Source organism: Enhydra lutris, unplaced genomic scaffold (assembly GCF_002288905.1).
Source record: "Enhydra lutris kenyoni isolate GAN:26980312 unplaced genomic scaffold, ASM228890v2 scaffoldscaffold27, whole genome shotgun sequence".
NCBI lineage: Eukaryota > Metazoa > Chordata > Mammalia > Carnivora > Mustelidae > Enhydra > Enhydra lutris.
In genome coordinates this window covers 14,674,265-14,691,847 of record NW_019154111.1, presented here as the reverse complement: position 1 = coordinate 14,691,847, position 17,583 = coordinate 14,674,265, and the positions used below count along the sequence as shown (strand labels likewise).

Genomic DNA, 17,583 nt, shown 5'->3' with positions numbered 1-17,583 from the left:
ATAACTCATCCATAAAATTCATTCTATTAAAACTTGACAAAAATAGTCTCCCAGGAATTCTTCCCTTTAAAGGCAGATTTTATAAGTTAATCAAAAGCTGGATAGCTCAAATGGTATACAGACCTATGCTTTCAGTATTAAGTCACTGATTTCAATCCCAAGCAGGGCTGACTTCTCAAAACTCATTTGGCATACCGTACTCCTCAGTATCCATTGTCCTGGGCAGGGTAAACAGGCTGCTTCATGTCAGTTCTGAGGGCACAAAAACCTCCACCTGTGGAGAGCTCTAGTGGCAATCTAAATGGCAAGGTCTAAAGTTTCATCGTTAGGTTCTCCCTTCAGAAAGAAAATGAAAAGAAATTGGGAGAAACCAGTGAGGGCCACAGGAACATATATAATAATGCAGGACCTAGTTCTTAACTGTTATCTTAAATATTCACCCATGCAGAAAATGCAGCTTAGCAAAGTAAAATTAATATACTTCAATCATCTGGTCAGTGTTTAATAGCACATTTTCCCCCTTAGAATCTGGCTATGGATACTAAATTAAGCCTATCCTAAGGATTATGTCAGACTCTATTGGTTTGGTGAGATGGCTTCCTCCTAGTTTTCAGAAATAGTTTCTGCCTTGATCAGAAGCACAGGAACTAGGGACACCTGGGTGGCAGTCAGTTAAGCGTCTGACTCTTGATTTTGGCTTAGATTATAATATCGGGGTTGTAAGACTGAGCCCCACATTAGGTTGTGCTGGGCATAGAGCCTGCTTAAGATTCTCTCTCTCCTTCTGCCCCTCCCTGTGACCCTTTTCTCTCTCCCCATCTATTTAAAAAAAAAAAAAAAAAAAAAAAAAAAAAAGGCAGGCAGGCGGGCGGGCTAAATCACAAACAAATCCTGGACATGTCCAAGGTATAGGACTCAACAAACAGATCTTATTCTGTCTAAGAACACTAGTGGTTTTATTTTTTAAAATAAGGTATTTCCTTTCTAAAGTTAATCTTTTAAAATAGGTCTTACAAATTTTTGTAAAGCCTTCTAAATAAAACACAGGTTAGTTCACATTGCCTAACAGTATTAGAATTTAATTATCCAGCACTTTTTAGGGTAGTATGAAATATATGTTACATTACAGACTGTACACATGGCAGCAGTAAGTAGTACTGGGTGGGGCAGATTGAGAATCAGTGCTAGCCAAACATCATTTCCCAAAAGCAAAACTGAAATAGAAAGGCATCGGCCCAAATTACACAATAAACCAGAAGAATGTGAGTAGTATGACATGCTGACTCTATTTATTCTTCTTCGTAACCTCTTCAAAACCTAAGGCTGAAAATACACACACACTAATGACTCATAAATCTCAAGTCCCTGGATAAGCTCTCTCTTGACCTCTAGTCTGTATCTCCCGGTCCTACTAAGCATCTCCAATGAGATGTTCCAACAGCACCTCAACCTCAACACATCTAAACTTTAATTCAACATTTCCCCCCAGAAAAGTATTCCTCCTCTTGCGTTCCCTACCTTGAGGAATGGTCTAACCCACCTGCTCAACCAAAATTCCCAAACCTGGCAATCATATTCAATTCCTTATCATCTCCACAGGCTGGAAAATTCCACTTTCAAAATAATTATAGTTAGTATCCATATCTGTCTCCACAGTTTCATTGCCTTACCTAAATGTAGGCCCTTATCACTTCCTACTTAGATTTCTGAAACTGGCTTCTATTTGGTTTCCCCACCACAAATCTTACTCTCCACCCCAATTCAATCTCCTCAATGCTATCATATACCCCTGCTTCAAATTCTTCAACAGCTACCCCTAATCTTCAAAATATGATTCAAACTACTTAGTTGGTACATAAGATCTCTCTTGATTTGGCCATCACTTTATCTCACATTCCTTCCCTCGATCTACATGTGGTCTCGTGTTTCTGTACCCACCTGGAAGTTTTTTCTACCTAATTCTTTCAAAACTCAATTCAAGAATGAATTTAGGAATTATGAAAAGCTTTCTCCTACCCTTCAGTGTGCTTTGATATTCCATTTGTGTGTATCCTTGTAATACATTCTTCTTCTATGATACGTGAGAGAAGAACTGTCTCTTATCTCTGTAACCGTAGCACCTAACTCAGTATCTCACACAGGCAGGAGCTCGATATGCCTACTGAATAGATGAAGCTAGTCACCTAAAAACAGTGAAATCTGAAGAATATGCATCAAATACCTGAGCAAGTTTCACTGAGGCAAAAAACTTTAATTTTCTTATTATTACTGATCTATCCCTAGATATTTTTTAAAGGATTTTATTTATTTGGCAGAGAAAGAGAGATCACAAGTAGGCAGACAGACAGGCAGAGAAAACGGAAAGGAAACAGACTCCCTGCCTAGCAGAGAGCCCAATGCAGGGCTTGATCCTAGGACCCTGGGATCATGACCTGAGCCGGAGGCAGAGGCTTTAACCCACTGAGCCACCCAGGGGCCCCATCCACAGATATTTTTAAACTATTTATTTTAGCTTCAACAAAAGTTTGTTAAATTGAAATCTTCAATCTTTAAAAGGCAAATAAATACCTCATTTCAAATACAACTAGTCCTATAAGTAATAAACACTTTAATTAATATGTGGTGTTAAGGCTTGCATCACTCAAGAAGCTAAAAAGGAATCTGGGTTAACTTGACCTAGCAAATAACCAGTTTGCCTGCATGTCTGGGGCACCACCTATCATCAATAATAGGTAAAACAAAATCTAGCTGCCACCACCCAGTAGCCCCCAAACCAACAACAGTCACATCAGCATTAGTGTGAGTACGGGGTAATGTAATTGTTGACTCCCATCCTCATGGAAATAAATGCAAAAGACAGAAGGGAGAAGCCCATTACTATTACAGAAAAGCCAGAACTACAGACCAAGGTCTGTGTGAATGTACAAAGAGTCTAGGACCTGTAACTTTTCTGCTTTTGCTACCTCCTATTTGCCTATACTGATAAGCTACCATCCACCCACTCATTCAACAAATATTTTCAAAGCATTACTATGTCCCAAGCACTGTGCTAGGCCTACAAAACTCTCTTGTCTCTTACATAAACCTCTCCAGCAGGAAAACAGACATTAAACAAATCAATGCACAAACATAAACATAATTACAAACTGTATTAGATGACAAGAAGGAAAGAAATATGAAAGAGAACTACAAGGAAGACATACTTTAGGTTGTCTTTATTCAGAAGTGACAATTAAGCCAAGACCTGAGAACAAGTCAGTCAAGTGACAGTAACAGCAGATCTGTGTTTTAGGAAGGTAGTTCTGACAGCAGCATGGAAGACAGATTAGAGAGGTCAGTTACAAGACTAATGCAATAGTGTAGGTACAAGATAAGAGTCCAAATTAAACTACTAAATATGGAGATGGCAAGGAATAGCCAAATGTAAAAAAACATTCAAAGGCAGGATGGACAGGCACTGATCACTGACTAGGTGAAGAATATAAGAGAAGGAAAAAAAAAAGTCAAGGCATTTCCTAGGATTCTAATTAGTCTAGGCAACTGGGTGGGTACGAGTATAAATAACTGAGACAGGGAACACATAAAGAAGGTACAAGTTTAAAGTGAAGATAATAAGTTTAGTTTACTGAGTTTTTGTTGCATTTAAGGTGCTGGAGAAACATCCATAGAGAGATGTCTGACTTACAACTTTGAAAACAAATGGGATTGTAATCAGAATACCCAGGCTAGAAAACAGGTCTGGGGTCATCTTCACGGGAGTGATAACTGATGCACTGGAAGTGAAGGAATCACTGAGGCAGTGTAAAAAAAAGAAAAAAAGACTAAGGAAACTTCAATTCATATTTAAAGGCCTAGTAGCAAAGGCCAGTGGCAAGAGAAAAAGGATGAGAGTTCACAGGAGGATCAGTTCAATAAATATTTATCAACATCTACCATGTTCTAGGTCCTATGACGGATGCCAGGGTCATAAAGAAAAGATAGAAGCCCTACCCTTAAGATGCTTATAGCCTAAGGAAAACCACAAATAGATCATTTCAATTAGTTATTCATGGGGCACTATAGAAACATACAAGGGGGAAACCTAGCCAAACCGAGAAGTCAGGAAATACCCACTAAAGGAAATAGTGTCTGATCTAAAGCTTCAAGATTAAGTAAAATCATGCAAAGAAAGTTGGTAAGGGCAAACCAGATGATATCAAGAGAACATTCTAAACTTTTGGAATGCTAAGCAGGATAATGGATATAGAAAAGAACTGGAAGAAGCTGAGAGGCTAAGGTGATTTAAACCGGAAAAAAAGTTATTCTTGGAAGAAAATAAGATGGGAAAAGTGGAAAAGGGTTTTTTTGGTAGAAACTTCATGGAAGGTTTTGGGGGAAATGTTATAGAAGACACTGGAGGAAGCTGCCAGGTTGTACGAGGATTTGGGAAGAGAGATGGGTAAAATAACTTGTATAAAGTTCACTAGGCTTTATGTAATTGTACCTTTTTATCTCCTTAGAAAATTTCTATAAAATAGTAAACAGATTCATTATTTTCCAAAGAATCTTGGGCCTGTCTGGTTTTTTGGATGCAATACCATGCTGAGATTAGCCCAAGGTGACCCAGTTACAAGTCACCAAAAAATCTGGGAAAAGTAAATTTGTAAGCATTATTGGCCATAAAGGGGTCAAGCATGATGAAAAGCAAGAAGTCATTAGACTTAGCATTTATGTTGCCATCGATGTCCTTCAAGTAACCTTTTTTTTTTTTTTAAAGATTTTATTTATTTATTTGACAGAGAGAGATCACAAGTAGGCAGAGAGGCAGACAGAGAGAGAGGAGGAAGCAGGCTTCCCGCCGAGCAGAGAGCCCGATGCGGGCTCCATCCCAGGACCCTGAGATCACAACCTGAGCCAAAGGCAGAGGCTTTAACCCACTGAGTCACCCAGGCGCCCACCTTCAAGTAAACTTTTAACAGAAATGTAGGGGTGGAAAAAAATTGCCAACGGTTCATAAATGAATTGTTCATTCATTCAACAAGTATTTACTGAATGCCTACTATGTAGCAGGAAACATCCTAGGCCCTGAGGAAATCAGTGGTGATCAAGACACAGATCTAAGAGTTTTACAGTCTAAAGGAAAAGGAAGACAAGGAACTGAACAGTTAAAGTGAAATTAGTGTTAACACAGAGCAGTAAGAAAGCACATGGAAGCTTGACAGTGAAAAGGAGGAGGAACAGATGGCAGTAACTCGACTGAATAGTATGGAGGCAAACTTTACTTTCTGGATGAAGGGAATTTGAGCATGTTTGTGAGTTGAAGGGAAGAAGCTTGTGGAAAGGAAGAATATGGGGAGGGGGAAAGAGAGGAGGGTCTTGGGAAAAAAGATTGGTGAGGGTGTAAGTGTTAGGTGTGGAAAAGAAGAACACTTCTTTCTGCAAAGAACCAAAGCAGGAAGAGAAGACAAAAAATAATTGTGATGCGGAAGGGGAACATAAAGAAATGTCCTCTATCTTTTGCCATGATACAGGCTAAGGTACTTACTAAGGAAGCAAAAACACACTTGGGGCTTTAAGGATGGTGCAAAAGTTTTAAAGGAGGCAATGTGAGAAATAGATAAATGAAATAACTGATCAATTCCAATTCCGAAGATTACACAAAGGACAGAAAGAGCAATCAAAAATTAGTTGCCTGCTTTTTGTTTGGATCGGGGAGTAGGACAGAAGGGAAATGTGAGCTGCACTTCAAAGAATTCAATAGGCATGAATTAAACAAAAGTGAACCTTTAAAGGAATTATCTAAAAAAATCACTAAATGTACACCCATATGGTGTGCAATTGATTATGGATTACTTACAGTGTATACAGTCAATACAGCACTCTCATGAGTTTTCTTCTGTCACCATTACTGAGCAGCAATGGCAGAAGCTAAGAGGCTCACACAAAGGAGGAAAACAGAAGCCATCAGTAACAGAAACAAAGAGGAACTCACAGGTAGAGAAACTATATAGATCAGAAGATGAGGTAAAGGTAAGAAGAGTTTAAAATGAAAGCTATATTGTGGACCAATGATAAACCAGAAGATAACTGATGTCATATTCCTGCCTCCCCCCTTTCCTTCCTTCAGCGTTCTCTTAGCACCTGCTTTATGCCAGGTACACTGTGAGGCACTGGTGATACAGAGAGAAGACATAATTCTTGCTTATAAACTCAGAGTATATTCATGTACTCACAGCGAATGCTTACAACAAAAGAATAAAACCGAAAGCTGCTTTGAGTTTTGCTACTGAAACTATACATGCTTCTGTAAGATATTAACCACAAAGCAAAATTATATGAAAAGTTCAACAAATTCTTCAACAATCAGCAAAAGGTGCTATCAGAAATGGCAGCAGATTAAAGACCCATAAAATAATACGTTCTAACTTAATAAACTACTGTGTATCTTGGCTTTATCACAGATGTTACATCTGACTTTTCATTAAACGGTTGGATTAATGCCAACAAAAAGGCAACGAACTGCAAACGGCAAAGCAAGATAACCAGAAACTAAGTGTGAGAAAGTATTTCAGCAGCAAATTGATAACAATTTTAGTGATTACTATAACAGTAATAATGCACATTTACTGAGCTCTTACTTGAGCCAGGCATATATCACTAAATTTGTGTAAAATCCCACAAAAAAACCTACCTATAAGGTAGTCTCTAATAAATCATTTTACATACCAGAAAACTAAAGCTTAGAAAGAGTAAATAACTAGTAAGTTAAGGAGCCAGACTTGAACTCAGGTTTGCATGTTTCTTAAAAATCCATGCTTTAATCACTGTATGATTCCATTTCCCCAAAAGAATGGAATAGTGTCAGGCACATGATGGACACTCAACAGTATGTGTCATTGAAGGAATGAATGAAAGGATATAAAGCGGCTATTGCAGAGTAAACCCAAATATGGAAAGTACAAGTAGAAAAGCAGAAGCAATGCATTAAAGATTCACTCAATCACCAGCTCAAACTCTACAGAGTAATTGGAGGTATCTGGTAAGCAGCCGCAATTGACAGAATGGCCTAATACGTTGTTACAGGAGATGTAATGGTTCTTTTTGAGTGAAAACTTCAGGCTATGAATCTGCAAAGCCAAAGATGGAAACACCACGAATCAGTTCAGAAAATCAACTGCAGATGCTGACCAGAAAACTTTCCCACATTTTCCCAGTATGGAAAAGGACTGGTGCTGTAAGACAGAAGAGTAAATCCCCAGGCTACCTTTAATTTTATCATTTCTCTGGGTTTGGGGTGGGTATTTTTTCCCCCCAGAGCAAAACAGATTCACAGCATGAATCTGGTACCTATAAACTCCGACTTTTTTCCTTACTTGTAGTAAAATTAACATACAGTGTTCTATTAGTTTCAGGTGTATAATAGATTCAATTCTATATATTATGCAGGACTCATCATGGTAAGTGCACTAACCCTTTATCCTAATTATATCACCATTAAAATAGAAGAAAATCATGTGTACTGGAAAGATGATTACCATTCTAGGACTATCCAGATCCTTTCTCTAAAAGATTCCTACCCAGATGCCTTTTACTGAGTCCACAGACATGTTTTATGTCACTGACATGCCACCAAGATCACCAATGACAGGAGCCACAGAGAGCGCATATCCCAAGAGTACCCAATCTGTGAAGAGCGACTTACAGCCAGCAACCTATAGAGGCCTGGCATCAAACATTTGCCCAACAAGAAATGTACCTAACACAACCAATTGGATCTTCTCTTACAGGAGTCTGAACACAAGCTATACAGAGGGAAAGCTAGCTGAAAGACAGAAAAGGCAGGCAGCAGAAGTAATGAGGGAGTTACAACCACACTGACAAGATACAGAATGAGGTAATTAGTTTAAAAATAAAAAGTAAAAGCAGAATCTTGCAAAGGACTAATAGCAGCAGAGAAGTAATACTTCTGCTCCTAAGAGGACCGCACCCAGTCACTAGAGTTGCACTGATTTTTTTTTTTTTCCCAGTTTCTATTAAGACCTAGTTGAAAGCCAATTATACGGTGAAGCCAATTTGTATATAATGTCTGGCCACTACAATCTCCCTTATTTCCCACATAAAGCTACACATACTTCTCATCACTAGCTACAGACCAAGTAAAACTCTGTCTTGCTTGCAACCAAAAAAAAAAAAAATGTGGTACAATATTTTTATATATGAGTGCACATGCACTCACACACCTGCAGTTAGGTGACAAGGCAAACTGGGTGGTGGGAAGTTATACAAGCATTATGGGTCTTATTTCCATCTTATAGCATCTGGGATTTGAAGACACTGTTACTTAGCTCTAGTTAGCTGTTTTAGGAAAAAAAAAGGGGGGGAACCTCAAAGAAGCATCTTCAACCCTAAAATTTTACAATTCCTATCATTATAACTGTGCACTTAGAGATTAAGAAGAGATTCAGAGAAGTTACAGGAAACAAAACCATCTCTTCCTCTTGTGCAGCCAATAATCTGTTTGTGTCTGAATTTTATGGCAAAGAAGGGATTCTGTTCTCTTGGATTACAAGAAAACAATACCTGACTACTCAAGATGGCCAAGCAAAGAAAGGACAAATTGGAAAACCAAGAAAATGTTTTGAAAAAAGTTTAACTTGAGGACATACTGAAAATTACTCATAAACTGTGTTCTTGCCTATCTTTATGATAGTCCCATTAGCCTATCTTAACATCTTGAAGCCTGTCCATTCAAACAGAGGAGAATGAAGCTCAGAAAAGTCTCAACCATCTATAAATGCCCAACACATTGAATTCCAAGGAATTCCAAAAATATCTAATGATCAAAAGGCTTGAAAATGACAAAGCCACTCTCCTAGAGAAGCTTGTACAAAACACCCCTAACAACTTATATGTCAAAAATTCAAGAAAACTACATAAAAATCCTTTCCCTAAAAGTATAATTTTTTTCATATAATTCAATCACATTTACGCACACAGTATTTTCCTAGTCTTCACTATTTTTTTCTTAGAAAAGTATTCCTTGCTTTTCCTTTCTCTCCAAAATAAAAGCTACCAGTCACAACTAACAGATATTTTAGGGTTCAGATCTACCAAAGCACCAATCTATGCAAGAATCTCAGCTTCTTTAAAAAATACTTTTGCACAGCTTAGAAAGAAAAGCTCACTAAAAGCCACAGTTCCATTTCTCAGAGCTAATCCCACAGATAGAAGAGATTAAAAACCAGTATTCAAAACCTGAGTTGTAATAACAGTTTCATGCACTTGGGGTTCATTTTGGTGTAATAACTTTTCCTCTTGATATAACATCATTACACACTCTCCTACTGAAAGTGTTATGAGATTATATAAAGCAGGGACACCTAGATAGATTATATTAAGCAGGACACACAGATAGGGTGCAAGTTATTACTGCTCAAGCATTCAGGGTGAGAGTTTTTTTATTTTTTAATTTTGGTTTGGCTATTTTTTCAAGCATATCATTCTATTCCTTAAACATTATAGAGTTTGTGTGACAGGAATATGCTCCCGGCACCTGACACAAGTATTTGAGCATCAAAATCACTACAAAGCCACCAACACAGGTGATGCAACCCCAGCACTTGATCTGAAGTTCAGAGTATGAAGGTTCATCCAAACTTAAGGACAAAGGTTCTCTAATGTTGCTAATTATACAAGTCCCTAAATACTAAAATTTTTATTATCTTATTGTTAAAAAAGCAAAATCGAGAACAGGCAGGTGTGTGGGTAAACCCTCTCAGCAGATAATCTAACAGTACTTGGGCCTTAGTTGAAATTTTAAGTACTGCCTCTAATGACTACCAGTGGCAAGACTCTTGAAAAAGTACCATTTCTTCTTATCTCTTCATGACCCATTTACCAACAAAATTCCTGACCTGGACCAAATCGTGCTTTCCTGAAGAATCCACTAGCTCCATAATTGAAGCTTTCTTTCAAATAGTACTGCACATATATCTTTGTTTTCTAGAAACATTTCAGCTGTGTCACTCAGTTAAAATTTGTTCCGTGTCAATATTCTGCACACGACCAAAAATAAAATATTTGTGATAGGGCAGATACTAATGAGAATTTTAAGACAGAGGGGTTATTCTGGGGAGTAACATAAAAATAAAGCCTAACTTAAAATGAATGTGCTTACAACCACCTGCTATCTTTTTCAAGACAAATGAAAAATCTGAGTAAGAATGGTAAACTAGTAATATCTGATCAGAAAATCGACAGCAAATAGTAATACAGTTAAGTGTCTTCATTGTCCCAATTAAATACAAAGCAGCAATTAAAATCTGACATGCAGCAATAAAGTTCTCTCTTCTAAAGCACCCTTTCGATCTAAACTTAGAGTGGTAATAAAAAAATTACACACTTTAAAATGCCATGAAAATCACTTACAGTAACCATATCTAACATTTATTGTAACATGCCAAACACTATTCTATATATTTTACATGTACTTTTCATTTTATCCTCAGAACTATTATCCCCATTTCATTGGTGAGATAACTAGGGCAGAGAATGTTTTAAGTAACTTGTACAAAGTCACACACGAAATAACGTGTGGATCCATAAATTTCACCAACTAATCTAGCTCCAGATCATTACACTAAACTGCCAATAAGGTAATGTAGCAAACTTGCTTTGCAAATGGTATAATGTGCAAATAAATGTAACATGCACAGATTAAGAGCACATGCTTTGTACTCAGATCTAGTGTCAAGTCTCAATTCTGTAATTTACTAGCTATGTGAACCTAAGTAAATCACTGAACTCTAAGCTTCAACTTCCTATTCTATAAAATGGAAATAATGAAGTAACAGTTCTTACTGGTGGATTTTACTGGTGGATCTTCTTGGTAGATGAGGGGCATTTTGGATGGAAAGGATTGGTAGAGTGCTTGGCATGCAGTAAGCACTCCATGAATGTTCATTATCACTATCTACTACTAACAGTTCTGTTTATTATTACAAATACTCATTTTAGTACTGGTAGCATTTTCTAAAATAAGTAAAGTCAACATGGAGGTAATTAAAGTTTATGAAATGAAGACCCAAAGTCTCACAGTAAATGACAGCACAATTTTAAGATGGAAAAGACTATCACTTACTTTAATACCATTATCAAGTTTTTATTTAAAGTGCCTGGGTATACATGAAATGTGCTAGGCACTAAACAAAATTACCAAGACACAGTCCCTGACTTCAAAAACATACAATCAAGCAAATTAACTCTGCTGAATGGACACAAACAGCAAAACCTCCAACTGTGGGCATTTTCCCAACCAGACACAACTATGGTCATCATCAAGTTCCCCTCTGTCTGTGGTGTGGTGTAGAGAATACATGCAGAAGCAGCAATTCAAAAAGAAATAATAAACCCAACCAGCAGAATTTAGAATGATGAAGATTCAGGAAGAAATAAGCTGACTTTCTACCCTCTTACCTTCTTAAAAAACATTTTGGCTATCTTGGTACTAAGGATCTCTGTTAATCAACCAGAAGAGAAAAAAGGAAAGAGCCAGAAATTCAAGAGAACTCAGAGTAAAATGGTACAGAAACAAATTCTAAGAGAGAGAAGGAATGAGTTTCAAAGTTAGAAAAGCCAAAATAACTGCAGGTGAGTTTAAGTGAAACATGTTTTATTCAGGATTCTATCATGTGTCTAATGCCTTAGAAACCAAACAAGTAATAGCCATTCTTAAGATTGCTGACCCTTACTCCTTTCCAATCCTGAGGTTTCTGTTAGCTTTTAAAGTCAGAAAAGAAAGAAAAAATAGCACAGGGTACAGAGGGATTTTGTCTAACAGAACAGCCAACATCATACTGCACATCTTAGAGCTCGGCTTCTGATCAACTAAGAGAGCCACAGCTAAATCATAATCCTGGTAACCTGATTCCATCAAAAATGTAGCTTCTAAAACTCCTAAGTAAGGATGTAGGGTATTTCCAGGAAATATTTCCTGGAAATCTAAAGTTTAATAAACATTTTTATCCAGTAGTCATGCTATTTGAAAAGATCTTTTGCAACTTCACAACAGGAAATGATACACACTCATGCCTATCTCCATATCTTCTTGCCAAAACACCTACTGAGAAACCTCCATTCATACCCACAGTCTAAAACAATAGCAAAACCACATAATTCACTGCTACTGAATCCATAGGCTCTTTAAAGCAAACTGAGTAGAACAGCCTATAGATCATAAAGCAATATTCCTTATTCCGAAAAAAAAGGTACTTTTCAATAATACAAGCAATCTGTCAACCAAAAACTTAGCTCATATCTACATAAGTAAGCCAAAAATTAAGGATGTGTAACATATATATTCTGCAAAAATACATGTATTCTTCAAGAAGGTTTTCTTCCTGAAGTAGGGAAGAAGGAGGGGGGGAGAGAGACATGAGCAAAACAACAACAAAAAGCAATTATTATGCATTCAAGGTCTATCTGTATGTTCTAATGAACACCTGCCACGTGTCAGCCATACCTCCTCCAGCTCTCACTTGCACTATCCAAAATTAGGAAGTTGAAATGCAAGCCATACTTTTTATTGTTTCTCCTCTTCCACTGCAGTTAGATGTGGAAGGTATCTCAGGAAACAGGAGGGGTTGAATTCTGTAGGAAAACTAACTGATCAAAGAACAGCAAAAGTAGATATAATTTGTAGCCAGAAGGTTTTAATATAAAATAAGCAGGTTTTGATGGCTCTTTACCTCCTTAACTACTTGTCCCCACAACAAAAAGTGCTATAAATATTTGCTCATATAGCCTGTATGCAGAAAAGCTTCTGGCACAAATTTCTTAAGACTGTTCTCCTTAAGAGCCTCAGGCCAGAGCCCTCTGAGAAGACAGAGCTCACAAGTCAAAATAAAACCAAAAAGTAAGGATGAAGACCAGAAAGAAATAGGAAGAACAAAGAATTTCTAATAACTTCTTACCTGTTCATTCTACCTTTTTAAACTTGTCCTGATTTAGCCTCTAATGCCTATTTGCCATAAGCCACTGATTTGTCTACTGTAATAAAATATTCCTACTCTCTCTAGGCAATTCTAATTTAGATAGACACCTCCTGACATAGTGCTATTTTTTCTTCTATGACCCAGATGAAACCTTTTGACAGTCCTTGGAATCCTCAATTCCTCCTTCTAAATTCCTACTCTGTGGCCCTAGAGTTATGACAGAGGAGACAAAATGTGAATGGTATTATGGAAATAGGTGAGCTGCAGTAAGGAATTCCAGCAATTGGGCTCCCCTCCACCCACATCAAGCTATTTTTCTTTCTTCCCTACAGTATTTAAAAAGTAAAATAGAGAGCAAGAGGCTGATATGCAGATGAGAGGCTACAGCAAAGAGCCACTCCAGCTTTTTAGGAATACTCGTATCTTTTCACTGGTTGTAGGTACTTAAGTCTGGAAAATATCTTTGGAATATGTCATGTGTAAGAATGCATAAAAGATAACACCTTGCAAAAGTCAAACATACAGATTTAATAATGTGCAACTAATGAAGATGGTTTATAAATGAAATACCACCTACACATTTAGTTCCCTAAATATATTATGCTATTAATCATTAAAGTTAGATCTATAAGTACAAGTTTTCCATACGTGGAAAAGTCAATCTGTTTTTAAATTAAAGAGAAATTATCACTCTAATTCTTAAAAATAAAACTATCAGGGTATAATTCAAGTGTAGCTGCTCATAGTAACTGAATAAACTTAAATTTGATAAAACATTTAAGGTTCAACCAATGCACCTTTGTTGAAGCACATTTAGCTGAAATAACTTTGAGTCTGGTTTATTTCCATCACATATAGTACATTTTTCCAACAAGAGCATGTACATTCAATATAGAACATTTCCAGCAACAGTTACAGTCTTTCTAGTTTCCTTTCACAGTATATTTTAGTGCAAAGCACTGGGAAGGGTAAATGTTTTTCTAGCTATAGAAGCATTTTATTATGACCTTGTGGATCTTCAACATTTTAAAATTTTATACAAAAAGTATATAGATGGACAGGGTCCCTCCTAAGTACAGGTGTGAACCTATATAAAAACATGGTATATTCTCTGCTGTACCTTTTAAAATTATAATCTGACAAAAATTACTAAAAAATAAAATATTTCCTAAAAATTACAAAATATTGATACACAAAAACCTGCCCAATATTTCATAAAGATAGATGTACTTGTTTTTCCTAAAATCTTGATTACAAAAATGGACAAGAATTCATTATTTTCCAAATTTTACAGTAAGAATCAAATATCATCTAAAGTAGTCATTTAAGATTTTACTTGGGAGAAAATTCAGGGTTTATACTCCCATCATCCTTTTTTAGCAATATTTAAAGAAATAAACTAATATCATAAGAAGTGGTTGTGCATGGATTGTCTGCATCCATAAAATATCAGTAAGCTATTTACTACCTTCATATTAACATTAGTAAATGTGTGGTCTTTAAAAAAAAAGAAGAAACTGAAAAATTAAGTTGCATCTATTATTAAAGTGCTTTGTATAAAATGTAAAGAAAAGGGGGGAATGTTTAATTTTCATAAAAACCTCAGATGTTTACAAATAAAAAATATATGATCCATGGATGAAAATGAACTGGAACTTTCCTGTATTATATATTTTAGAATGAAACGTTCAAACATTTAAGTGCTAGAGAACAAGTTAGAAATAAATGAACGTAGAATTATTACAAATATTTAATAGACTAAATATTTATAATTTGTTGATACTAATTTCTCTTTTGGTCCTAACATATACTCACTAGGAAATATATCTGTACAATCCAGATAAAATTTTGCCACATAAAGTGAAACAAAACTAAAATCACTAAGATATAGTCCTTTGTCAATTAAAAATCACCAGTGGTGATATATATTCTTCAAGTTGTTGATCACTTTAATCAACAAATTGTTTGGAAAACAAACTTTGAAATGTTTTTGTAGAAACTGTAGACCAAATTCACAAGGTCAAGGGTGGTTAGCTGATGGACTGTGATGACAATATGTAACGTCACAGCTACTTGGAAGTGCTGGGAGAGGCAGTGCCTTAGAAACGAGTGGTTAGATGGTTATTATTTTAGTCAGAAAACAGCAGTTACAGTTGAATATTTATGAATTTGTTTTTCCTTTTTTTCTCATAGTACCATTTGAAGACGTTTAGTGGTTCTAACACCAATTTAAAGTCTTTCCACAAAAATGAACTCCAAACCTTTTCGTACATCACTTGAAGTTATCTGAGGAGAAATGGGAATAAATTAACACTTTTGAGTTTACCAATAAAACCTTGTTTTTAAAATTATACAATAGTAAATGACTTCTAAATGATGGTTTCATCTCAAGTTTCCACACAAATAAAAAAATGTGTGATACTCAAACCACAACATTTAACCTACTCAGCACTCAAACTAAGTATACTGCTTTAAAACCTGAATCCAAAACTAACTTAGTACTAATTAAATATATTAAATGCCTTAATACAGGGAACAGGTACTGAAGGTAAACTTTTAAAAATATAGAGAGACTTGCAAAAACAAGTATAGGGAGTCTACTCCTCATTTTATATTGCATTTTAAAAATCTACATTTATTTCAAAACCTTCTAAAAAATTAAAATTTTTTTCTTTCTTCCCAATAGGGATTCTCCTTTTCTTACACGCACAACCACAAAAAGCCAAACCAAACCAAACCAAATCAAAACAAAAAAACCTCTGTTTAATAATATTAACTATGTTGAAATGATCACAAAAAGTCTATTTAAAACAAAAAAGGGAAAAGTTAAGATTTGGAACCTATATAATCACTTTTTCCACAGATCAAAACTAAAAACAGTAACTAACACATACTTCCAAAGAGAAGGAAAAAAAAAATCCAAACTTTTGTCTATCAAGTTTCCCCCGTTGACTGGAAGCACTAGGTTAAATGTAAATAATAAATGCTAATTGTTCTAAATCCAATTTGGGGATTTTTTTTTTTTTTTCTGAGTGCAGCACTTTATTTAGCCATCACAGATTAATTTTTACAATAATTACAGTGCCTCAAAAGACTTTTTTCCTATAATTATCGCCTTCGCAAATTCATTTTAATATATTTAACTTTTCCTACAATGTATTAATTAGTAGACTAGGTCACTAAATCAAATTAAACCTGTGCAAAGTTAGTTAAACAGAAGAGTTCTATTGTAAACATAAGCCAATATAAATGTATATATTTTACAACATTGAGAGGAAAGCACTGACCCTGTGCCATCTACCTACCACTATATTGCATTGTCCTGTGGAAGATAAGTTCTGAAGTTAACTTTTGTTCCCAAGCCACTGGAATAAAGGTCACTGAAGAGGTAAATGCAATATGCACATTACTCTTGCAGTTCCCATTGCCATAAGATATATGGAAGCAAACGTGTTAAAATGGAACCAGCTATAAATTATGGTCAAATGATTTTTTTTAGTTCGATGGGGGAAAAAAGCAAAACTCTGTAACAGTTCCTCACCAGACAAGAGCCTTAGATCTTGTACTTCGGCCTTTGGTTTTGTTTCCTTCAGGTGAATTGGAAGCATTTGCCTTATGAGTTTTCTTATGATGTTCAAGATAAGTCTTTTTGGCAAATGCCTTTCCACATTTATTGCATCTGTGAAGAGAAAAGTTTTTTGTGACTTTTACTTCAATACCAACGTCAGCTACTTCATACTTTTTACTAGGAGAGTTAGAAGTGCCATCAGGTTTTGAATCACTATGTTTTGCCTCATCCCTCGAAGGGCCTCTTTTTGCCACTTTATTTAGAACAAAATCAATGGGCTTCTTTATAGCTCTGATCTCTAAACTGGCGGTTATTTTCCCAAGGTAGCGGGATGACTTTTTATGAACCACAGTTATATGTCGTATCACATCACGCTTCCGACGAGTTTCATAAGTGCAAAGAGGACACTTGTAGAATTTAACATAAATGTTATTCCCATCTGTGTGCAACTCAATGTGTTTAGTCAAGTTCTGTTTGGAAGTAAACTGACGTTTACAAAGTTTACAGTAAAGTTGCTTAAAGTCAAAGCCAGCTGAAAGTTTTGGTTTCCTGGTTTTTTGCTGGCCACCTGCAGCAGACGGACTAGTTGATTTAGGGCTTTCAGAGTCTTGTTTAACTTTATTTTTCTGTGCTGCCGGTGTGTTCTTTTTTTCATTTGAATGATTTGTTCCCTTTAATTCATTCTGTGGAGAATGGGTGATGGAAGGGGGTGAAGGTTCTACAGAATCTGCTGGTTCAACTTTAACTTTTATTTCTGAACTGCTGGCAGTATTATTAGGGCCTTTCTCTCTTTTAGAGTTTGTTCCAGAAAGAGTTATCTTGTGGACAATTTGCATATGTCTTTTAAGCATTATTTGTGAACTATATTTCCTCTTGCAAAGGAGGCATTTGCATGCAGTTAAATTGTATTCAGCCTTTGAAGACGACTTTTGTTTTCGAGTCTTAAAAGATTTTTTAGGAGAAACAGAATCCAGGAACAAAGGTTGCCCAGGCTTTGTTGCTATATCAGGAGTAATTGAATCCCTTCTTAGTCCTCTATGAACT

General features: G+C 36.0%; 1 protein-coding gene across 1 annotated transcript in view; it reads right to left on the bottom strand.

Moving 5' to 3' along the window:
- LOC111151861 (zinc finger protein 800) overlaps positions 1–17,583 on the bottom strand; it is a 45,847-nt gene that overhangs the window by 9,354 nt on the left and 18,910 nt on the right. Inside the window, exon 6 of the mRNA XM_022510088.1 lies at positions 16,513–17,583. Coding sequence (XP_022365796.1) covers positions 16,513–17,583 — 1,071 coding nt within the window. The remainder of the gene's footprint in view (positions 1–16,512) is intronic.